The sequence below is a fragment of the Haemaphysalis longicornis genome, unplaced genomic scaffold (genome assembly GCF_048455015.1).
Source record: "Haemaphysalis longicornis isolate Haplotype H1 unplaced genomic scaffold, Haemaphysalis longicornis Haplotype H1 scaffold_1, whole genome shotgun sequence".
Classification (NCBI taxonomy): domain Eukaryota; kingdom Metazoa; phylum Arthropoda; class Arachnida; order Ixodida; family Ixodidae; genus Haemaphysalis; species Haemaphysalis longicornis.
The window spans coordinates 259920807-259945392 of record NW_027526203.1 but is presented as its reverse complement, the minus strand read 5'-3'; the positions used below and the strand labels follow the sequence as shown (position 1 = coordinate 259945392).

The 24586-nt window shown below is 49.1% G+C and overlaps 2 protein-coding genes across 7 annotated transcripts in view; one reads left to right on the top strand and one right to left on the bottom strand.

Moving 5' to 3' along the window:
- Window positions 1–24586, top strand: part of Zasp52 (Z band alternatively spliced PDZ-motif protein 52) — a 118199-nt gene that overhangs the window by 78942 nt on the left and 14671 nt on the right. For 4 of the 6 annotated variants that reach the window (XM_077676350.1, XM_077676346.1, XM_077676360.1 and 1 more), the window contains 3 exons: window positions 12614–13193; window positions 23252–23438; window positions 23653–23773. In XM_077676350.1, coding sequence (XP_077532476.1) covers window positions 12614–13193; window positions 23252–23438; window positions 23653–23773 — 888 coding nt within the window. Of the gene's footprint in view, window positions 1–1782; window positions 1870–12613; window positions 13194–23251; window positions 23439–23652; window positions 23774–24586 lie in introns of all 6 variants that reach the window. The other 2 variants (XM_077676376.1, XM_077676367.1) reach the window with 1 other exon arrangement.
- Window positions 16028–16745, bottom strand: LOC144174698 (SUZ RNA-binding domain-containing-like). Its single transcript, XM_077703524.1, has one exon. The coding sequence runs from the start codon at window positions 16505–16507 to the stop codon at window positions 16028–16030; it is 480 nt and encodes a 159-aa protein (XP_077559650.1). The 5' UTR covers window positions 16508–16745.

Here is a 24586-nt window from a genome sequence, read left to right as displayed (position 1 = left end):
TAGCGCCACGTGGGAATGTGGCCACTGACATACTTAATTAAGTACTTAAAAAAACATTAGTCCATCCTGAAAACCACCTTGGGAGTAAGATTCTCTTGGGAATTTTTCTTCCTACTTTGTTACACCTTGTGAAGACGCAAAATGAAGCAAGCCTACGATGTCTAGATGTCGTCCTGAAAACCGCAGTTTTTATTTTTATTACTACGTATAAGCAGTCCCCTATCGTGATCGTTTAGGCTTTTTTAGAGCAGCATGCCTCAGTTCTGGGTCTCTTATACAGCCACCATTTATCTTCATTGAGCCTCATATTTACGCTGCAACACATAAAGTGCATTTAGGGAGGAAAATACGACACTGAGGGGCCTAATAACCTAAAGTTGTGGTTTACTAGGGTTGATGAATCGTGGAGCGATTCTAGAGTTTCGGAATAATTTAGAAGTCAGTAGAGTGGTCTCCCACGTCCGCAGAAACTTGGAGGACAAGCACGTCAGAATCAGGAACACTTTCACTATGTCCGCGTTCAAAGCTGATCTCTGTCCTCTTCTCTGCTTTTTTGACGCCACATGTAGCACCGTCAAATTCGCTAAACAGATCAGTTGATAAAGTAAGAATGTTCACACTCAATCACATATAATCATTTCGGAGCTGCAACATTTATTGATAAATTACGCTGTGCAGGCAGCGTTTTCATATAAGCTATTCCCATTTCACTTCGGGGAGTAAGATACATTAAATATAATGCATGCCACACTCAAGTCACAAGTACTTACCGCTGTAAAGAATATTAATGATCCGTAAACAATTAGGATGAGTAAAATTAGAAAGATTTAGCTCTCAGAATGCTCCGTTCGTTCTGTGCGCACCGTGTTGACCGGAACACGACTGCGCCTTCGCGCGCGGGCACGGCGAGGAGGACACTGCCCACCGTAACGAATGCGTGGGCATGGCGAGGGCCGGCGCGCGGAACTAATCCATCCTACCAGAACGAATGCGCAAGTGCCCAGTCGGGGCCCGGTCAACACGGTACGCACGGAACGAACGGAGCATACTGAGGGCTAAATGTCTCTATTATCTGGGCGTATACATCCGAGCTAACGATACCGTAGTCAGTAAGAGGTTTGTAGGCCACACGAGATTCTCCACCTGCTAAATACTTGAGTGTATTTGACGCCACAAGAAATTGGCACTCGCGCAATGCAACTTGTAGCTACCAGCGACGTGCACACTCTGAGACCCTCCTGTGGGTCGGCGTCGCCACAGTGCGCTCGATTGGCCAATTCATCAGCCAGCAACGGAATTTTGGCGAATGACGATGTCGAGCACCCGAGGAGTTCGGTCTGCGCTGTGGCATCTCCACCGAGCCAGAATACGCGTGGGCATCTCACAGCCCACGCATGGGGTGTTCTGTGCTGCCACTGCGCGGATAACGTTTCTGAACCGAACGGTACGCACGTTGCTGCCATTTGCCGAATTCGCTTTGTTGGCGGCATGGCTAGGTCGGCGGCATTTTACCGCAGGATTGAGGTAGCGCTACGCATAACCCAAATGTTTTTATTTTGTTTTCAAAATTTGCCCTCCGAACGGTTTTGAAACGCGGTTTAAGAACAGCGCATTTTTGTTAACCATGCTCATTTTATCCCCTGTTGCTGAGTGTTTATGTGACACGGGCTGCTAATGGCACCTGTAGTCAACTGTGTGTGGGCTAACAGCACGTCCCTGTTGTACTGACAGAACTAATGGCGTGCGGTGTGGCTAATAGCATGCATGGCCTGATGCACGCAGAGAGCGCAGAGTCCCCTGCGCCTTACACGAACGGCATCGGGAATGGACATGCCCATCAAGAAGAAGGCCTCCAAGACATCTTGGAATGTTAGTAGCCCTTTTTATGATTTATCGTTCGCGCTTTCACCATTGCCAATTGACAGACTCAAATCACCTGCAGTGTACGGGGGTTTTGAGCTTTCCCCCGCAATTTCGGTTCGACTTGGCGAATGCAATATACACTGAATTATCGCAATGGGGCAAGAAAAGCATAACAAGCATAAACGACAATGACGTCACGAAAGCCTGAATGCGACATCATTAGGGCCGCTGAAAAAAGAATCACCTCGCGTCGTAGCTGAACGAAACAGCGAGCTGTAAAGTACGACAACAAATTCTCGAAATTCCAGCTACGCGGCGTCAGCAGTGACGTGAATGGAAAAACCAAAATAGCTTTATCAGCGTGTAAACACCCCGCTAGCATCAAAGCGGCGTGATTAAGCGGCACCAAATGCCCCACACCAATCGCACAATCACGTGCATTCGCTGCAGCGATTGTCGCGGGCCGCTAGTCACACAAACGAGTCCCCGTAACTTCATAGAGGGAATGCGAGGAAGTGGTTGGTGAATCGCCACTGTTTCTTGCTTAATCCCCATTACCTAGAATAATTGCTTAAAATTTGCGTTAAAATTCGCAAGGTTGGGATCCTGGCGCGGTAATTTGTAAAATAGTGCAAACCTTTAGGTTGTCTTCGTGGTTCCTTTAGGGGTATTGTACCTCGATCGTCAAGTCAATACAAAGTTAAGGGGGACTCACGTGATCACACTCCTATGGTACTTACTAACTTATTACCCACGGGCTTAAAAAGCACCGTGTGCCGATACGAAACGTTTTACAAATTCAAAGAAATGCTCCTAACGGCATAGTTTGCTTCTTTCTGAAATATGTCACTTCTTTACTGAGATAAAAACTAAGCAAGAAACGCATTTTGGTTTATCCAGTTTTCACTAGATGGCGCTAGTTGTCTAGCAAGCGATATTTTTAGTTGATTATTTTAGCACAGAAGTGGCATATCTCTAAAAAAATAAGCAAACTAGCCCTTTCTGAACATGTATATGTATTTGTAAAACTTTTTGTATTCTTGCACAATGGTTTTTAAGTCAGTGAGTCGTGAAGTGTTACTCCCATAGGATTGTCAACAGGTGAGTCCCCCTTCAGTACTAACAATTGCGTGTGTACCCAGTGTCTGTGTCTACGTGCATGCGAATGAACTTCCAAATGCGTGCGCGCTTACCTATACTGATTCATACGTACGTACAAACGTAGCAATGGGCAGCATGTACAGTCATGGACAAATGAGGAGCGAACTCTAAAATATGAACCAGAACACACAAAAAAAACGAAGAATATGGTTCGTGGAGATCTCAAAACGACGCGGTTGTGGTACATTTGGAAAGTTACATTATAAACTCTAATGCTGTTATGGGACCATCCAGCCATTTGCGTTCGATGGAAAGAAATTGGGCTATTTGTGTTTTCCTGTTCATAGTTACGCGTTCTCGTTTAATTTGTCCATGGCGGCACGTGTATAACATCATTGTGGGCGTGTATAGACGCGTATCTGCGTAGTTGCGCGTGAATGTACGTATGCACGTACGTATGTATTAATATGCATATCTGCGTATCTACATGTGAATGTTACGTACAGTTTCCTCAGCATGACCTTAAACTATCATTAGCATCCAGGAGGGATCGCCATAACTCTTGCCATAAAAGTCAGTATGACGTTTGTTGCATTAGGACGTTATGCATTTGATTTGAAATTGCAATGTTCTATAAAGCTATGGATACTAATGATCGCTGTAGGTCCTACTGAGCGCGACTGTACAACTTACGCGCCCGAAGTTGTATGTGTGTATGCACGCGTGTTCTCCACTTGCATGTGTGCGCGCGTGCGCCAAGACCTATGCTACTTGTCAGTATTTCGTGTTGAAGCGCAAAACCGGGGACGCGCGAGCCTAACCGTGGATTGTCCTGCCCCAATTCCTCCGCCACTTCCCTTTCCCCCCTCCTTCGGGCCACGGGAACAATGGGCCAAGAATCACTTGGGACCCACCCGTGACACCTACGCGTCACGTGATCCGCGGTCAGGTCACCCACTAGTAACCGGTGGCTCATGGGTAATGACTGGCGGACCACCATCAGTGTGTCACCACCAGTGACAACTCCCGCGTGACCCACACGGGCATCGGTGATTGATACCTACTAGTAATGCCGGGTAACCAGTAACCCGCCTGTTGCCAGCCAGACAGTGACCCACCGTGCTTGTCCATAATGCAGTGGAAAAGGCGGAATGGATTTCCCCATCCCGTGCATGGAGCCGACGTTTTCAATACGCAATAGAATTGCGTAGCGATTCGACATACATTTTTGTGTCTTCTTGGTGATTCCACCAAGGAAGGGATTAAGACAGGGGAGTTTAATGCGGAGCAATACTTGGCACATGGGCAGGCATACGGCACATAAATTTACAATACTGGCGGCGCGTCATGCTGTTCCGTCGAACGACCCGCCGTGGTGGCTCAGTGGCTAAGGCGTTGAGCTGCTGAGCACGAGGTCGCGGGTTCGATTCCCGGCCGCGGCGGCCGCTTTTCTGATGGAGGCGAAAAGCAAAAACGCCCGTGTGTACGAGATTTCGGCGCACGATAAAGATCCCCAGGTGGTCAAAATTAATCCGGAGCCCTCCACTACGGCGCGCCTCATCGCCTGCGTTGCGTCGGCGCGTTAAACCCTACAATCATCAACATTCCGTCGAACGCTGCCTGGCGGGCGATTCAATAGATGGCGCAGGCTGACATGACGCGCGTAGTTCGAAACTTCGAGACATTGCGCTGCCCGGCGGACTGGATGGCGCAAGCTGGCGTAATACTCTGAGATTACAATACGGCCGGTTTATCGCCTTGCGTTTTCACGACCTCACAAGCAGCCACGTTACACTCGAAAATATAAAGCCGCCGCACTAAACTGATTGATTGATCGTGGGGTTTTAATGCGCCGACGCAACGCAGGCGATGAGGCGCGCAGTAGTGGAGGGCTCCGGATTAATTTTGACCACCTGGGGATCTTTATCGTGCGCCGAAATCTCGTACACACGGGCGTTTTTGCTTTTCGCCTCCATCAGAAAAGCGGCCGCCGCGGCCGGGAATCGAACCCGCGACCTCGTGCTCAGCAGCGCAACGCCTTAGCCACTGAGCCACCGCGGCGGGTTGCCGCACTAAACTCGGCGACATTTTGCCGCAACACAAAACTCAGCGACTTAGCTTAGCCACGCAATCAGAAAGAAGCAATTACATCTCATTTACACATCATTAGAATTGCTTAGGCGCTCCCATAGTTTCTGGCGTATTTACCTATACTGTTGGCGGCCATTCGGTGAAAACATCTTGCGTTACTGGCTGTCTCCGCCATCAGCCCACAAGGCGTGAACGGAGCTCGTACGTTTACCGCGAGCGACAGGCTTGAACAAAAGCTTACAGCACGAAAGACTCTAGTGACAATCACTGAACTAGAACGTCTAGTGCCTTAACGCTGGCCATACTTAATTGTGTGCGGTCTGCTTCCACCTATTCACCTTCCCTTTCCTGCTTGTTCATTTTTTGCTCATTTTTCTTTGCGATAGAAAACTAGGCTGTCGCCAGAATAACATTCCTGCCTTCCTGTTTTCTCCTTTCTCCCGCTCTTCCCTATTCAGTCATTCTTCTGCGGCAAACGTTTCATTTATTTGGGGTACTGACACTTCCTTGTTTTCAAGAGCAATAAGGTGGCCATACTGTCCGCCGCTGGGATTTCACAATATGTCTACGAATGCTACAAATTCCCGATCCGGGTACATCAGCTTCTCAGGTTGTGTTGCTTTTTGCATACACCAGACGCAAACCAATATACTGGAAGCGCCCCAGGCAAGACTTTTATAGACCCATTCCTCTTCCGGCAGCACATTGGATCAATGAACACAGGAAGAAAGGCATAGTCAAACTAGACCTAGTGGATACGAATGGGCTCTTGGCTACAAAATCAAATATTTCGGTAGTGGACGAGGAATCAATAATGCAGTAAATTCGGCGAATAGACGTGCCATTTCGTTTCTTGTAGTATTGGCCAGCCACCAAAGGAATTCCATAGTACTCCTCCTTTGCCCGAAAGTCAATGGATGGTTCTGGAAATAGAACAATGACAAGTCTTGCGCGCGCGCACACGCCCACACACGCCCCCCCCCCCCCCCCCTACCCACACACACATGAATGCGAACGCGAACGTGAACACACCCCCACACGCACCCACCCACGTGCGCAAACACACAAGCATACCCGCGGCCACACACCACACGCACTCGCACACATGCACACATACACGCATGCACATGCACACGCACACGCACACGCACATGCACATGCACACGCACACGCACACACGAACGCGAACACACCCGTACTCGCACGCACGTACGCGCGCACACGCACATGCTCACACTCGTACACACACACACCCACCCACCCACCCACACTCTCACACACACACACACACACACAGCCACCCACACTCACACACACACACACACACACACACACACGCACACACACACACACACACACACACACACGTGCAGACACGAACGCACACACGCTCGCTCTGTTTCTCACTCACGATATTGAACCGCCCAGAGAGAAAGAGTGCACGCGCGTTTATGTGTGTGCATGTGTGTTCGTGTCCGTGTTTGCGTGAGTGCGTGTGTGTGTGCGTGCGTGCGTGCGGGCGCGCGGGCGTGCAGGGAATCTCGTAAGCGGAAACAACGAACTTGGAACATCTCCGCTTTATCGGAGTTGTATTCGCACACACTTGGGCTGTGAGACGCACCGTAATGCAAGGCTCCGGATTAATTTTTTGCCACTTGGATTCTTTAACGTGCGATGCAATTTCGACAGGGAGTGTTGTGTAGCTATACCCTCAGGGGTCGACAACCTCCGGCATGAAGTCACAAACTCCCCTTGTAACCTCCTATGGAAGGCCGATATGGCAGTTTTGACCTCAAATGGAGTTAGACAGGAACAAATCAAGATCGTTTACAGCGGTCGTTTGTTTTTCTCTTTGCCTGCGAAGCACCCCCCCCCCCCCCCCCACCTCCCACGATTTGCCTTCGGGCCCCCGCCGTATCGGCTTCATGCAGCTCGGCCTTTCGCATCAAACAGTTGCCGACCGCTGCTGAAAGGCAATCTTGAAGTTCAGCTTCACCGCAACGACATGAATTGGCCAATCCATGCCGCGAATAATAAAATTTCGTCGAATGAGGGTGTCACACATATGATTTGATTCAAATATATCGTCTGTGCTGTGGGATTGCGCAATACAAGCGTGACGTTCAAGAATGGGAGCTGCGCACCAGCGCAGCTCCCATTCTTGAGTCTAATGGTACGTAGTCCGTTACTGTAATTCGGCGGATACACTTTATAGGCGGCATGGATTGGTCACTCGAGTACATTGGGGTGAAGCTGAAGCACGGGATTGCCTTGGAGAGTAGTAGTAAGGATAAAAGCTCCTAGTGATAGAGTGGTGTCCTAAGGCAGTTTTGCACCCAGCAGGCATAGTTTTGCGGATTATTAAGCTATAGTCCTGGAACGCTGACCACTCAGCCGCGAACGGCATTAGTTCTCGGGCCACAGCCGCGACAGGTGGCCAGCATCTGTCGCAGTTAGAGAAGCCTAGCGTTTATAGGTGCAGATGAGGTGCAACCGGTGACAAAATAACTAGGGGAACACTAGCGGTAGCAAAACGCATCGGTTCGCCGCCTTGCGTTGGACCTCCGGTGTCGATACATCATATCGCGCGCGCACTTCTTTTCATGCTCCCTAACGTGACGTTGCCCTCTCTGACAGGGCGAAAGCTGATTACACGGAAAGTTTGGCGCTTGGGGTTACGCCTTCGGTTGGCGAAATATGGGCCAATAATTCGGTTTCATGCCTTTAGCAATGTTTGGTAACGATCTCCAATCATTCACAGCAGGAAATTACTTCGAGGCAAGTTTTCTTAGGCTGTCAGCGATATAAACAAAGACGTTTTTAACGCTAAATGATTGTAGATGGTGACATTTTTTGTCTTCAAGTATAGTTTCTGCTAAGTGGAATGCCAACAGCCCCAATTTCGCTTTCCTAGAGCAATTTTAATTAAGGCTCGACCGCGTTTTATTTTCGCTTACTGAAACTTACCGGAGAAATTGGGTAAAACAAATTTTTACCTTTTTGCCTCCAGAAAAAAAAGAATAACGGGGTAATATCGTTCGTCACCCGAAAACGGAGGACCCGGACTATTTCTCTCCAATGAGGCTTCGAATACGGGGATGCGGGATTGCCGCTACTGTTGGCCTCTTCTGGTGTGAGGCTACACCTTCAGTTAAACGCAATCGACTAATTGCGTGAAATGAAGAGGGATTCGTTAAAATTCCGTTTCCCGCCATCCCTCATCGGGGACACAACTGCTTGGACATCTTGAGCCGAGTTTAAATCCTTGCGCTACTCCCATGATGCTGTTCGTTTTAAATTAAAAGAGTCGATCGCGTTTTCTATGCGTGGATACTAAAAAAAAAGCGGAAGGTTTCCCGCTTTGCTCAACTGGGTGAAATATGGGGCGCGGGTCGTTGTCGGACACCTTTGGACTCAATTTGTTTTTACGTTGACAAGGTACCAACTCCAGACACGTTGACAAAATCAAACGGGAGTTGAAAAGACGACGAAGAAAAGAAATGACCTGCAATTCGACGTCAAGGCTGTCAGAAAGGTTTTTAGAAACGTGAACTGACGAAACGGTGGTTGGCTGGGCTAACGCAGGTCGAACCTCACTCCCGATGAAGCGAAAATTGTATAAAATACCAAACAAACAAACAGATTTAGTCCCACAAGTGGTGAGACACGCCCACAAAGGTCCTGCTAAGTTGCTAAACTGTCTTTGCTTTTTTTACTCGGTGGCAGGTTGGCCGCTGTCGCATCGGAAATCGCTAAGGTCGTGCCGCAAGATTCAGTATGGGGAAAAGTCCGCTGGCCAAGTTCGATACGCGCAGAGCTCGCAGCACGGGCCGGGGCAAGCGGCCATCCAGCTCCAGATTAGGCAACGAAGCCGAATACTTTCTCCTTCTCTTATTCTCAAGCTGTGGCAATGGATTATTGATCGAATGCAATTTTGTGGGCTGGCCGGCAGAGGTCACAGCTGGCTGTTTTGTAACTGGATCGAACTTGGCGGTCACGGGACGAACTCCTAGGGGGGGCTAATCTCCGACATTGCAGATCACATGACGCAGCTCCTTTGCTGGAGAAAGCAGCGCTGAGTTATAAACTACAGGGAGAGGAGGCAGAGGTAAAAAAACACACACGCAAATTTAAGCAACCTGAAAGCAACGGGAATTTTAAAGGTGGTCTCGGCCTAGTTATTGTGTCAGTTTACGGGTTAACTTGCATAAAACAAGGCCATTCCGGGCAGTAAGGCATCCTGCTAGGTTCTGTCGAGGTTTCCTAATACACCTACCTATTTTTCGCTACGACTCTTCTTAATTTTTAGACCAGCTTAAATCTCCCATTTTAGTCCAAATAGCTCACTTTTCAAATTTTTGTTAGGGTCCTCTCTCCATATCTATTTCTGTCCGTTTTCTAAACTGAACAGGTAAAAGAAAAAAAAAAACGCTTTGATAGGCTTGCATTGCAATACAGCTTGGCTCCAGTCAAATAATAATCGGCATTCCCTTATAAAGAACCCTTTAATTTTTGCCAAACGCCCTGCTTTGTAAGCAAAGCGTCACCTCCTTCTTTCGCAGCCAAGGAAAAGTGTCCAATTATTAAATTCTTTTAGCCGCCGCGGGGGCTTCGTGGCTAGGGCGCTGTGCAGCTCAGCTTGGAGTTCTGGATTCGATCCCCGGCTGCATCTTTCGTTTTTCCGATGGATCTGGTGAAGGCGAAAAAGAACAAGACTGTTATGCACGAGATTTTCGGGAACGTCGAAGTATCACAGGGGGCAAAAGTATAGGCATCCACGACGGGGAACCTGAAATACAACCACGCACAGAAAAAATGGAAGGAGTTCATATCATAAACAAAATTGGACACGTATAACGACAGCGAACAAACGTACTTATCAGAATGTGGATGATGAACGAAGTGTCACTAAGTTCGATGCCTTCAGCAACAATCGAAACTTTTTACTGGCTCACACATAGGAAGACACTGAGTCAAACTAGAAGATTTTTTAGGGACCCCGGAAAATATAATGGATTTACTTCTGCTAAAAGGGTATTGACACATTGAAAATTGTAGTTGAGTTTTGATTTACAAGTGTTATCTCTTTCACGATGGGCAGAAAAAGAGATGGTCAAGCTCTGACATGTCTTTGCGTACCTGTAAGTTGCAACTTCCATTTAGGCACTCTCGCGAAATAGAAATATTATGCATGCACGGTGTCTCTACTAGGTGTCGCCACTAATGTCAGCTTTATATGGCTTAGATACTCCTGAAACGATACGTGTAAGACGCAATCGGAACATCACGAATGCGCTACTGTAGTGGTGTGTCGAAGCAATAACAGCAAGCCCGATAGTTGAGGTTCAACAAGGCCAGTCTGTGTACAAACGAGGCATGCTTTCAAACACATCACGTGTGGCCGTTAAGCATGGTCATACTGCTTACGGTAGATGAGATTCTCAGGAAAAGCACGATGACTTGAGGCGAATGAATGGCAGCGTATATGGCGACGAAGTACGGCGGCGCGTCCCGAAAAAAAAAAGTCTGGTTTTAGGAATTTAAAATACTCAAGCAGCTCGACATGAAGCTGACTTCTAATCCTCAATTCGCACATGCGTACCAGATAGCGAGTTTTTGTAAAGCAGGTATTTAACTGGCAGCATCCCGTTCGATTTCGCCTAATCTCCAGAAGGTGGTGTAACGTACGCGCCAGTTGCATCCATGCTGTCCTCGCAGCATTTTTGTATCGAATATGTCCCCGACCACATAGATTTGTTTCCCGTCAATACACTTTTCTACCTCTGCCACAAGTAAAATCATAAGAAGTAAAAACACAAGACGCTCCCTGGCTGTTGGAATTGTATTCCCCCCACAAGCCAATTAAAACATCTTGAATATGTTTCGATACCTTCAACAGGTGATTGTAGGCAGTTCCACCAACCACTTGAAAGTACGCGTGGAAGTGATCACCAGTGTTGATCTATGCAGCAAGAAGATACACAGAGCAACATTTGAGACGTTCTTATTTTAGTAAAGCCGGCAGCAAGGTTCTAGACAATGTTATGTTCCTGTAGGTAGTTCGCTTCTCAGCGGGGCAGCCTTGTTACAAACCCTTTGTTATGCCTGGGTGTGACCGACTGCTTTCGGGTAAAGGATTACGTTATGCTTCTTATTGCGCCTTTTAACGACAACCGCGACCAGTCTTCCTTATTTTTTGAATTCTATATACAAATAGTCCTGGCGTTTTTTCTCACAGTCATAGCGAAAACAGCCTATCGAGCGTAATGGTAACTAGGCGACGAATGGGGACGTTGACGTGTTCATACAAACCTTCTCGCGGCTTATATTTAGCATTCTTTAAACCAAACTGTAAAAGTCCAAATTATGAGGGGTACGGGCGCGTTTACATCCTGCACTGCACACACACCAGCTGCCGATTATAACAGTATTTATAACGATAAAAAGTATAGCATGAAAAGTTTCCTGAATAGTTCTGCCTGTGATTTATATTTCAGCGCACGTTACCGAACTGCAGGTTGTCTGAAATAACCCTTTACGATGGCCCCACCCGAAGCTCAAGTACAAAAATTTGACTATCCCAAACTTCAAATAACGAAGTGACGTAGGTGACATTCTATGGAGCGCAATTGGTCGAAGCCAACGTTTAGTCACGCAGACGGGAGCTGCTAGAGAGTAAACAGTGAGGCTTTGTTGAAAGCAAATTTGAGGCCTATTTTGTGCCGATGACAGATACAGATGTACAACGGAAGTGAAGCTTGATATCAGCGGAGGCATAACTGACAGACATGCGAATCGAACAGAAAAGAGTGAGATAAATCAATTATGGACCAAAGAAAATGTGGCAACCGGATGTAAAACAAAGGGTAACCTGTGAAGTGGCCAGAGCTTAGGTGCCATAATGTGTAGCCGAGCAGACGCTGGGGTTAGGCTGCAAATCAGGCACGACATTAGACCGCGACATGCCAGCGCGGTCTCCGTCGTTACTTCTTTTTTGTCTGGGCCCTCCGCTGACCGCACACTTCGCTACTGTTACCTGACAAGAAGAAACTTGAAACTGCAGTGGCTGCTATGAAGCGGTGAGCATATGATTCGGTATTAAAGCTTGAGTCTTGAGGTCGGCAGCGAGGTTGTACCTGTAATTGCTCGGGGAATCAAGAAATGGCTCCATCCAAAATATCTGGCTCACTTCCCTTGACACAGTGGGTCTTATCGGTCTATTCTTTGTCAGATTTCAATGTGGGCACTACACCAGGTTACCTGGGATCATTAAATCTCGTAGACAATGGCCTATTTCAGCATTGCTGTACAAGTCTGACAAGGAACGAAGGAAAACCATGCTGAGGCTGTAAGCGTTGAGCTTTCCTAACTGCCGTTTCATTGGTGGGCACTCTTTCTGCACCTGTCTCTGTGCTTATCATCTGTTGCTCCTCTGCCCTGCCTCCCTCTTTCTGTCTCCTTCCTTCTCTCCTTTCCTCTCTGGCTTCTGTACATCATGACACCGCGGTGGCTGTCGATGCACTTTCGGCAACCGGGCACCGCCATGACGGCGTTCAAGGAGGCGCCAAGTTTACCTGGCCGCCTGCCCAGGCCGGTGGTCCCACACCCCCGTCGAGCCTGCTGGAGTCAAACGCTACTCCGAGCGTGCCCACCTACAGGCCTCCGCCGGGCACCCAGCGGGTGGCGGCTCCGACGACGCCGTCGACCCCCAAGTGGGGTCCGAGCCAGGGGTACGGGGCGCCCCAGCCGGGGGGTCCCTTTGGGTCTTCGTCCCCTTCCGCGTCCCCCTACTCCCCCGTGTCGAGCCCTGCCTCGTCACGGCCCCCCTCGTTCCTGTCCTCTTCGCCGAGCCCTCTGCTGGGCTTCGGCGCGCAGCCGGCTGCCGGCGGTGGCGTCAAGGTGCCGCCGCCCACAGCGCCCAAGCCCGCAGCCCGAGCTCCGGCCAAAATGGGCAATGGTGGGCCTTGGACGCCCGGGGCTTCGTTGGCCACCGGGGCCTCATCGGCGCCTTTTACGGGCCCCTCAGGTCTCTCCCAAGGAGCCGGGTCCAGGCCGGCGCCAAAGAGGGGCCGCGGGAAGCTGACGCAGGCCATCGGCGGCAAGATACCCATCTGCGCCAGCTGCGGCTCGCCCATCAGGTAATCCTCACTTTACAGCCGGACATTGGATGCACGCGTAACAGTGATGACATGTCCTGTGAATAATCCACACAATCAGTTCAATAATTTCTATCTTACTGTTCCTACGCAAGTGCTCGAAAGGGTAAGTTGTAGGATGAGGCTAACTATTAGCTCAAGGTCTAGAGTGTCATGCGACGGCAGTGGAGCTCAGCGCTAGAGATGGCTAGCGGGCCGTCCAACGGCATTCGTGTCGTTCACCATGAGCTGGGACCGTTCACAACGTGCCACCTCATCGCTCAGAATGGTGTACGGATGAAGTCTTCGCTGCAGGGGATGGAGGGCGAACGTTTCGAGCGCAGCGCTCACACATTTTTTACTTTGTTTTAAGCGAAGCTTCTATGGCTAGGGCTCCGTGTATTTCCTATGTCCTAGAACAAAAGTCGCGTGTATTTTAAGCACGAGGCGTTAGAAAACCAACGCCCCGGAGCATGTGCTCTCAGCACGCGGTCCCAACCACCGAAGTCGCACGCCGTTCAAAACACGACTTTCACCTCAAACTTGTGCGTCTCATCACTTGGATATGTATCTCCAGTGGAACACTTATCGATCAGCACCATTTACAAGATCAGTAGAGTCAAAATAACAGTGTGTGCGTATATGTGTGCCTCTTTTGGGGGTGGCCGCCGTCAACGCAGAGAAGAAATGAAAGTTGTTCATACCTTTTGCCTAAATTTGTGTCGCCTCTATGTCGTGGGTTAAAAATCTTCGCAGGTCATCCCCCTTCACAGAGTGGAATGGCTCCTGATTTTTTAAAATAGTTCTCGTTGTTTCATTGAAGGTTTTGGTTCTTTAGGTTAGGTTCAAGTTTTCTAAGGTAGAAATTTTTGCTTTTGTTAATTAGGTTGCGTTAAGTATAGGTTCCGGAGACTGAAGTAACTCCAGATGGACCATTACGGAAAATAACGGAACCCAACGAAACGTAGGAGAAATGCTTATAGCCCCGCCGTGCGGCATTTTATAATTAATGAATCCAATTAATAATAAAACACTGAACAGTGCTGGTGGTTTTATTAATTTGTCGCCAAACATTTACATCATATAAATTGATGTTCTAGCTCATATTCAAAGAATGAGGACAGGTAATACGTCCTGCTGACGCCCGATGAGCTCATAAAGGACATGGCCCAGACGGAATTTACTCGATCGAACATTTCGTACAAACGAATGGTTTGGCCGCTGACACGTCACTGCGCCAAATGCACACAAGTTTCAATTTAACGATTCCTTCGACAACTTATTTTTGATAGCACAACAATTTATAACAGCATAGAAACCAAAGCATAGAAACGAGCATAGAAACCGAAGCCTCTCCACGGTGCTGAGGAGCAAGTCAGGTTTAGCAGAGAATCTCGAGACTACATCGGCATTGCTAGGCGCGACGGTTGTGCGTCTAGATGACGCCGATGCCAGCGCGTCTGCTATGCGTTGCTTCCCGTGCGTTTTAGAAATGCGCTGTGTGAAACGTATAACGCAACGCTTAATTTTGCGGCAAAGCAACAGTGTGCTTTGCGGCTAGGTAAGAAGACATAATCTGGAGGGGATGGACTAAATGAAATACCCCCCCAACCGAAGTGGTCACGCCACCGCCATGATCGTTTCCGTCCTTGCAGAATTGTCCAAGAAGCTAAATGGGTTCTTTCTCGGTGCAATCTGGCAGTGCAATTTTGATAGTTGTTTTATTAACCGGTTTTAATTATCTTTCGACAACTACACTACATAGAAACAAATAAAAAAATAATGGTGACCTATCACAGAAGGCGGACCGCTGTATGACTTCCATTAAATCGAGGTTCTGCGCAACTGGAATGCACCTGTTGTACTCACTTGCCATCAAGTTTATGTGGCACGCGGCACGCACTATTTCACAACTTTCGCGTTTACAATTCATAGGTTTTAAAGTTTTGTGAAGGGATCAGATTAGTTCCACAAAGCTGCCGATTCCTGGCGAATCCCCCAAGTGGGTATGTGCCAAAGAGAAAGGATCAGCGACAACTTGCGTGCCACTGCTGGGAACGTGCGGAGACAACCCAGTGGTAGAGCATTGGGTTACTACTATATGCAGACCCGGAATCAAATCCCATCGGATTGCGATGGGCCTTGTGTTTACTCTTTGGAGTGGAGGCCATTTTCTTTCCCGGGCAACAACAACGATGACGACGACAGCTTTTCCCAGAATGGGGCACTTATGGCTTTCGCCTGAAAAGTTGCTTGTTGAAGAACTAGTGTTCTCAAATGCTGTAGCCACAAATTCAAATGTCAATGGAGGCTTGTTGCGTGATTTTTCCTCGAATTTGATTAAGAGCTAAGTTACAGCTGCAGCCCAGAAAAGCTAAAGTTGTGTCGCACTGTCTGGAGTCGCTGGCTGCATGCCAGCAAATATACTCATCATGCATAAGCACTGATGGCCACGTCCGAAAAATGAGACAAACATTTCAGAATGAACCTTACGTTAGGCCAGGCATTTTAACTCGAAACTGCACTCAAAAGATCACACGTCTCACAATCCAGAACGTATGCGAAAAACGCGCGCAACCACAGGAGAACAAATTTTATTCAAGAAAGAAGTGTTGCCAATCATCAGTACTGTTAAGAGACAAATAGTTGCGCAAACGTCGAAACCACAGAGTCTACGAGGGAAAAAAATGGTGCAGGAAAATAAAGCAAGACCTCGTCATGAGTTCCCACAAGGCGGCCAGCACTTGGCGTAGACAAAGTCTCGAGGTTTGCGACGTCGGTGAGACGACACGAGAGGACCACAGTTATTCAAGGGCGGATATGATCGAAGTACGTGGCTATTTTCGCGGCGGAGGGAAGGAGTTGGCTCGCGGGATATCTCGCGGTCGGAAGGGATGACGCGGTTCGGTCACCGCGGGGTTCCTGGCACCAGCACCACTCGCCTTTCGATCTTTGCTGTTGTCCTTGCTGTATGCCGAGCCCAGTATCCGCAGGCGTGCCTCGGCGTACTCGGCCTCTCGTTGCTGAAGGCTCTTGAGGGGCTGTCGCTCGTAGGGCGGCTTCTCAGAGCCGTTCACGCTCCCGCCGGCGCTGCTAGCCTGTGAAGGCCGTTGCAGGATCTTGACGGGTGCCGCGCGCTGCGCCCGAGCGCCGTCGTCTTCGGGTATCACACAAGGCATCTCCAGAACCTCGCCGCCCCCACCCTCTTCACGAGACGCCGTACTCGTCTTCGGGTCTTCTGCAATCTTCAACTGTTCCGACGTCTTCTCCCGATCGCCCCTTCGAACAATGTCAGCCCAGCTGAAGCGCGTATCCATGGCGAGGTCGTCAAAGCTCCCACCTTCCGCCGTGATCACCGAATTCCACTGCGCGAGGCTTCTGGCGACACTGCGCCTCCTGACGGCTCCGCAGTAATACAGGCGAAGATTCCTTAAACGCTCCAGCCGGCGTTAGTCTGCCTACTCTTTCTCATCAAAATACGTGTGAGCAAAGTAACGAAATGTACTATGAGGGCTCTGCATCTACACTTCAGGCAACATTTCACATTTATTGTATTTTTTTTAACATTCACCTACACCTGATGACACGTCATGCTGAAATTCAATGGGATGAAGACGACAAAGACGACAAAGACGATGGCGCTGACTTGCTAAATAAAAATGGCTCGTGACTATATAGGGGGATTGGCCACTACTTACTAGTATCGCGCGCGTTTATAGTGAGCCATGAAGTAACCAACCAAAGTAAAAAGTGTTATAATTATTCCCTTTTCACTACCAACCATGACAAAGGGATAGGTGTTTAAGACACTTTAGGCGACATATGTTTTTGCACTTGTGGCCTCGAGTGTTTGCTTGTTTATTAAGCGAACGCTTGCCGCGAAGGCAAGGACGACTGCAACGCTACAAAATCTGCGGTACGTGACAGTTTCGCAAAGCAGGGGGGAGTTGGGAGTTTTAAAACTAAATCGGCTTGTTATAGCATTGGTTGGTTGGATGTCTAGAAAATATGAAATCCTAAAATAATTGACGCCAGGAAAAGACCCTAGAGCCCTGTAGACACACTGAATGTTTTGCAGGGGGTAAATTTCAAATTTATTATCCCGTCTAAATTTTTTTTGGCCAATATAAACGCTTTGTTCAAAGGAAACTAACCCGGTTGTTAAAGGCGACCGCATTTGAAAGAGTTAGTGAGTACAACGTCTCTCGAACCAAGGAAGAAAAATAAAAGGAAACGAAAAGAAAGGGATGGAGGAGCTTCAGCAGGAGCACAGTCAACGCTTTTGGCCTGCAGACTCCCCAGCCGCGTCTGCAAATTTGTGAACGCCTTTCTTCGGGACCGCACCTTCTCCCTTCGCTTGACCGGGAAAGTTACAGGACACTTCACATCGCATTGGGGTGCTCCACAGAGCTCTGTGTTGGTGCCGGTCGTGTTCAGTTGCCTTGCTTCCCCTAGCTTGGCGGTTGGCAGAAATACCTGACGCGTATGACATCATGTATGCTGACGACATTACTGTGTGGTTCGTGCATCCTGACACCTCTATCCAACAAAACGCGCTACAAACGGCGTTAAACATGACCGGTTCCATGTGCGCCCAAGTAGGGCTTGAACTATCGGAAGAAAAAACAACACATGTGTCAGTGGCTAACAAGCATGGGCGACGCCGACTTGAGAACCGGCCTGTACGGTCGTTTATTCCTCAAAATCTATTCATGTGCTGGGCCTTGATGTTGCCTCGTGTGGGTCCGCGGCTCCATGGGTGAAGGGTGCGAAGGATCGTGCCGCACGGACAATACACCTGATCCGTCGAATGGCAAACGAAGGTTGGCGGGTCGCGCACCAGCGTTGGTCGCCTCCTTGTGCGGTCAGTGTTGCAGCCCCGACTCGTGTACCAGGCTCAATTCCACCATTTTACGATGAGGGACTGGGATTGCCTCGAAGCCATCAATCTGGAAGCCATGCGGGCCATTACTGGACTACTCCGAATGACACCGATACCAACTCTGCAGGCTGAGGCCTAACTCAACACGATTGATGAGCTGGTGTACCAGCACCGCTCTTCCCGTGCCTGTAAAGTCGCGATGATCGGTGCAGCTGCTGCGCTGCACCGATCATCGAGGCAGCGAGTGCAGTTAACAGACAACAAACCAATCGGTCGCCTCCGTCACCCAGTACCTCGCCAGGCCACGGCCCAAGTGTCTCGCCTGCATGGCCCAGGCATGGAAACGGCAATCGCATATGTAGATGCCAGCGTCAAGAACGGCATGATGCACACTGCACACACCTGCGCCAAGCTATCAAAGATGTGCCAAACTTGCTCTTATGCGGCTAATCCATTGCCGCTAGCGTATCCTCCTGAACTAGCAGCAATACACCATGGGATGGCCGCAATACTGCCTAATGTCGAGGTAAGGCCATACTCTCGACTAATCTTGCGAACTGACTCCACGCAAGTCATCCACGCCACGTGGCACAAGCGACATCGTTCGCCGATGCCATTCACCACCTATCATGAAACACTCTAATCCAGATCCGCATAGAATGGGTACCCCGTTCAGCCTGTACCTGGCAATAAGGAGGCAGACATGTCTAGTCGCTCGAATACTCTGATGCGACCACTACCACTTTTCCTCGAAGATCGTATTGGAAACCTAGCACAACAGAAGGAAAATCTCCGGCGCACCACGCGAGCCCTCATACCCTCGTGTGATTCAGAGATCCCTGGTGACCTAACTCGATGAGAGCTGGTGGCGCTGAGGAGACTACGCGTTGGGATGGACCTTACGGCGTCCGTGACTGCCTCTTGGCCATCGCAGTACCTCCGCCCATACGACTCCACCGTACGGAATATAAAAGTGCAGCATCTGCTGTGGACTTGCCCGGGACTGCATCAAATCCGACTACGGCACCTTCGTGCAACCGGCCTCCACCCTGGCCGCCCTCGAGATCTGCAGCGCTGGGTTCATGGACCATTTCATCGACAATTCTGGACTATATGCACGAAACCAACTTGTTCGTGTACCTGTGAAATCGTGTACCGTTTTGCCGCAGGGCAAACTTCCGAAATAAAAAATCCCCTTGTGGGTACGTACGACTACACCAAGGGCATCATCACCATCATAGGCGCCGAGTACGGGGGAGCTCGGGGGCGCGAGCCCCCAAGAGATTTCCCTGGGGAGAGGAGGGGGAGCCCCTTTCCCTCCTTCTACTCCCTGAATTTCCATTGCCAGTGACATTACCAGTTGAGGTTTCTTTTGTGTTGCCTCTACCTTTTCGCTTAAAATGCTATGGTGGCTGAAATATTTATGCATCATTGTTGGCGCACACGTTCACTGCTTACTTTCATACTTTCCATTCATCCCTTAAAATCCTTACCATAGGAGCACAAGCGCTCTAGAAGCACCAGCGGGGGTTAGGACTTCCGTATTTGTATTCCTTTTTTTACTTTTCACTGTGAGCGCCATGTGCACACAAAATACATTTAAATATACACAAGGGAATAATTTGTATTTGTAAAGAGAAAGACGGAACCTACAAACGATCATTGTCTAATGTTAAGGATAGCCGATGCTCAGGGAATGAATATGTTGCTGTATGTTTACCTTGCGTTAAATTGGTTTGCGGGCTCTTTTGAACATGAAAAAAAGGCTGCAGAGATCTTCAGTGACCCCTTCGGCAATTTTTTATCAGCGGCTTGTCAAATGCACATGAGTGTTCTGTGCCTCAGTATTGTAACTCTTTCCAGTAGGCGATCATGAAGACCCATGCAAAAAGAAGCTCATCTAATAATTTACATTTCTTAGGGACGAAGACATCGTCACTTGAAGGCAGAGGTCATAAATATATATAATGTTTTCAGTACTGAAAATGAAGCCAAGTCAGATGCACTGAAAATCAGAATCAGATTCCGACTATTGTGGCAGGCGCCGAATTCTGCACCCAGGCGCGCTGTAGTGGAGGGCTCTGGAGTAATTTTGACAATGTGGGGATCGTTAACGTGCGCCGAAATCTCGACATACCATATTACAGTGCACTAGAGGGGCGCCCCTCTAGTGCACTGTAACCATATTATATACACACGATGATGAGGATAACGATGGGTACGTTTCTTCTTCTTCTTCTTCTTCTTCTTCTTCTTCATATAATCATCATCATATAATCATCATATCATCATTATCATCTTACCACCACGATGGGGTAAAAGTGTAGAGAGAGAGAGAGAGAGAGAGAGAGAGAGAGAGAGAGAGAGAGAGAGAGAGAGAGAGAGAGAGAGAGAGAGAGAGAGAGAGAGAGAGAGAGGGAGAGAGAGAGAGAGAGGGAGGGAGGGAGGGAGGGAGGGAGGGAGGGAGGGAGGGATGGAGGGATGGGGGCAGCCCCCCTCCCCCCCGGGAAAATGAAAACTTTCTGTCTATGACCCCATCATCCTTCTTAGTTTAAAAAGCCGCTCACCGCTGCTCGAGATCAGGGAATTGGGTGTGGTTTCGGGGACTAGCGGGACAATTAATTCATAGTGCGTATCAAGTCAGTTCAATGTACGACTTGCTAATGAGACATAATTAAGCCCCAGCGGGGAAGGGCAGGAGCGACAGTCGTAAGATGAACTCATTCGCCGTTTCCGACTGAAGCCGCTGCCATCATTTATACAGGTGGGTTTCACCTGGAATTCCCGGCTGCGCATCGCTATCGACATAGCGCAGTGTAAATCTATATTAAGCGAGGCGCGTGACGACCATCTGGCTTCTCCTCATTACCACGTCAAGCCTTCCATTTACTTATGTTCACTAAGCATTGATCAGCCTTCCTGCCAATGCCTTTAATACAGTGCGACTGTTGAACACAAGTGTCGCTAGGTTTTCTTACTGATATAACCATCACTACCAGCAGTAAAAGGTAGTTATGGAATTACAGGCAGCAAGTATTCTTTTTATCTTCAAATTTCGTTTGACTTCGTTTGACCCCTGCTGCCGCTTGCTAAAATTATCCCGGAACCAGCAGTCTTTCTGCTCATCTGCGAATTGTACGCACGTGGTTTGTTAATGTAGTTAATCAGTAAGTGTACTTTCGGTTTTCTGTGTTGCGCCCTGCTTTGCTAGTATATTCATTTCAGCCAGGTCGTTGTAACCTTGCTACTACAGTAAAAAGCTCGTTAATTCGAACTCGGTTAATTCGAACTTCCGGTTAATTCGAACTCACGCCCTGGTTAATTCGAACGCGTTGGCATCCAGAACGGTTATAATTCGAACTGGGATCCCCTGGTTTCCATCGCACCTCGCAGAAGAAGTCGGCCCAGAGTTATGGCAACGTGTTTCAAATCCAAACCAAACCAAATTTACTAGAGATGCAAAGCAACGAAACAGAAAAACAACAGCGCGGCGCGCGCGCTCGGCTCCTGCAACAGCTTCTTTCGGCTCTACAGAGGTCGCCGTGCCGCCGGCGCCAGTGCTCCGGCGCAGAGCATTAGTAGTTTCGAAACGTTATTTACGAAAGCATCTGCCACAGACGTGTAGTAGCACCTACTTCGCGATAGCGAGTCCAGAGGTGGCTTCTTTGTGTTCTACCCGTGCAGTGTGGCGCGATTTCCATTCATTCTAGCGCCCGCCCGCTAATTCGAACTCCGCTTAATTCGAACAATTTAATGGTCCCCTTCGAGTTCGAATTAATGAGCTTTTAACGTATTACTGTAACCTGTCAGCTGATATGTTTCTGATTGGGTTTTTAGTTATGGTATAGCTGCTTTAAACCGTGTCCCCCGCCGGCTAGCGATGTATACCTGTTTGCCACATACTTGCTCTTTTGTTTTTGCGAGTGCAGCGCTGCCCGCGTTGTTTCCTACGCGCTCTGCAAGAGGATGTCCACGTGCCCGTTTTTGTTATGGACCACTTTCTCTAATACTCAGCCTGCGCGCAATTCTGCCGCCAGTTTGGAAGGAAATAAATCTGCAAATAAATCGGAAGTTCGTATGAGCACGGCGCCCTCTACCATCCCAGCGCATGCTGCTTTGCTCGCGTCGAGTACTCATACGCTTGATTAGCCCTCGAAGCAGCTCAAGTCGCCTTCCCGAGCGAGATCCGAAATTCCACCGTTTTGTCTCTCGGAAGCTACGAAAGTATTTTGCGAAGTCTCGCTCGTGGAGGATAGATCCACTCTGCAAAAGTGCACGTGTGCGTGTGTTCGGGGGGATAGAGGTGTGGCGTGAACTATTCATGACAACTATAGAATTCAGAATGACGGACGCGCATGATGTGAACCGTAGACATACATACGGATAGTTTAAGAATAGAAGTGATGGTTGTTAAGGCCTAGCGAAGCGGAGATGAACTTGTTGTCGTGCCTGTGCCGGTGAGAGCCAGTAAAAAATTAAAGACACGCCTGTGAAATGTGCTGAAACATCGGAGCTGACTTCGGCACGCTGGCGGCCCCCTTACGCAGGTGCGGGGGTCGTCACAAGACCACTCGCCGTGGTATGTACCTACTCAAAGCTGACCCACGGTGGCCTGGTAGTTTATCAGTACATAAATGTGGGTTCGTAGTGCTCTGCGTGCCCCGGCGCATGAGCCAAGATCGCGCACCGGACGGTCGTCGCATCGCGTTGTGAGCACTTCTGGGCTCGCGGTAAGGGTCCGAAGGTGGCGGGCCGGCGGTCGGCGCGGACGACCGAAGGACTACAGCCCCATCAAGATCGTGTACGGCGACCTTTCGTTCGACTACGGCAGTGGTATTTCGCGACTTTGGCACGCTGGCGGCCACTTCCCACAGAGGCGGGTATCGCTCACAATGCCATTCGCCGCTGTATGTACGTACTCGGACCTCTCTCATGGAGGTGTGGTAGTTTATCGGTGCATATATAGGGTGGGAGGTGGACGTGGCCACGGCCCGAGATCATGCACTGGACCGACGCCTTGGCAGGTGCGCCGTCTGTTGGCCCAGCGGCGTACCTTCGCCTAGCGTGACGGGCATCATTGCCGGATATTGTGGGCCCGTAAACAGCTCCGCTGTTTTAAAACAAAGCCTTCTATAATCTTGTACTGGTAGGTAACTAGAAAGCTTTGGCTCCTTTGCAGGGGGCCCTTCGTGACGGCGTTAGGAAGAAACTGGTGCCCCGAGCACTTTTTGTGCTCCAACGGCAGCTGCCGCAAGTCCCTCCAGGACATCGGCTTCGTGGAGGAACAAGGGAAGCTGTACTGCGAGCACTGCTACGAGTCTTACATGGCACCCATCTGCAGGAAGTGCGGGCATCGCATTAAGGGCGTAAGTCTTTGACAGCGAAGCTGTTTACCTCCATCCCCTGTGTGCACCGCTAGGTATGATCAACATGCTGCATAGTCCGCACATTTCAGCAGTTCTACCTCCTTTAACCGTCCACTCCTTTTTCTTGACCTCTTATTGTCCTACGCATCGTATTACATAATCCATACGAACAATCTAGTCGAAGATTATTCAGAAAAGGCGTTTCTTGCCGCAGGATTGTCTCAACGCCCTGGAACAGACTTGGCACCCTGAGTGCTTCGTGTGCACCTACTGCAAGACAGCCTTCGGGAACAGCTCATTCTACCTTGAGGATGGCATGCCCTACTGCGAGAAAGGTATTTTCATCATCTTTGTCGTCATACCTTTACTGTTATTGTAAAGGAAGGAATTAGAGCAACCTGCTGCCCTAATTTGAGAATGGCGACACTTGGCAACTTATTCGAATTGCCTCAATTTTTAGCGAGACCCGTTGCGTTTTCTGTTGCAATGCCTTCGGTAGTTGGCGCTTTGTGTTGACAGTCGCGTCCACGAATGGAGCCCTGGAGTTGCTTTAGAGTGTTTCGTCTCTTGCCAGAAATTCGGAGGAAATCGTAGCGTTGCAGAAGCGGGGACTATAGTGTGTAGTCGCAAATTCTTTCGAGCCTCTGTTGATTAGCGTTTACAGGCCCCCGGCAAGCGGAGCCATTGGTATGCGAAGGGGGCACGCTGAAAGCACAAAAAAAAAAATCCCACTGTGTGCAGGTTTTTGAGTGGCCACACTGTCAAGGGGGTGTGCGGGTTCGTGCGAGCCCGCTAGTGAAGAAAAAAAATTCGGGTATCTACGCCTTCCGCCGTAAAGACCTAGTTCTTAGTTAATTTAATTTGTGAAAAGGGCACTTAAATTAGACACGTGCATCTGTAACGCAAAAACCTTGCTGTTGCGGTCATCGAAGTTGCAAAAGCTGAATTAGTTTTGGCCCAAGGTATTTGGCGATAAGGCAGGGCTGCTGACGTAATTACTATTGAATGACGCACGTGTTAGCCGAAAGTCAAGAAGCATAGTCAAAGCCAGGGCGCATAGTCCCTGGCTTAATTAGCTATTACGGAATCCCCCAGGAGATCTGCGCCCGCGCTTGCTCTGCTTGCTGGGTGACTCGCTGTTTCCGTCG

What these genes read in the sequence shown, in the direction of transcription:
- LOC144174698 (XM_077703524.1), bottom strand. Translation starts at nt 16,507, where the DNA reads ATGGATACGCGCTTCAGCTGGGCTGACATTGTTCGAAGGGGCGATCGG.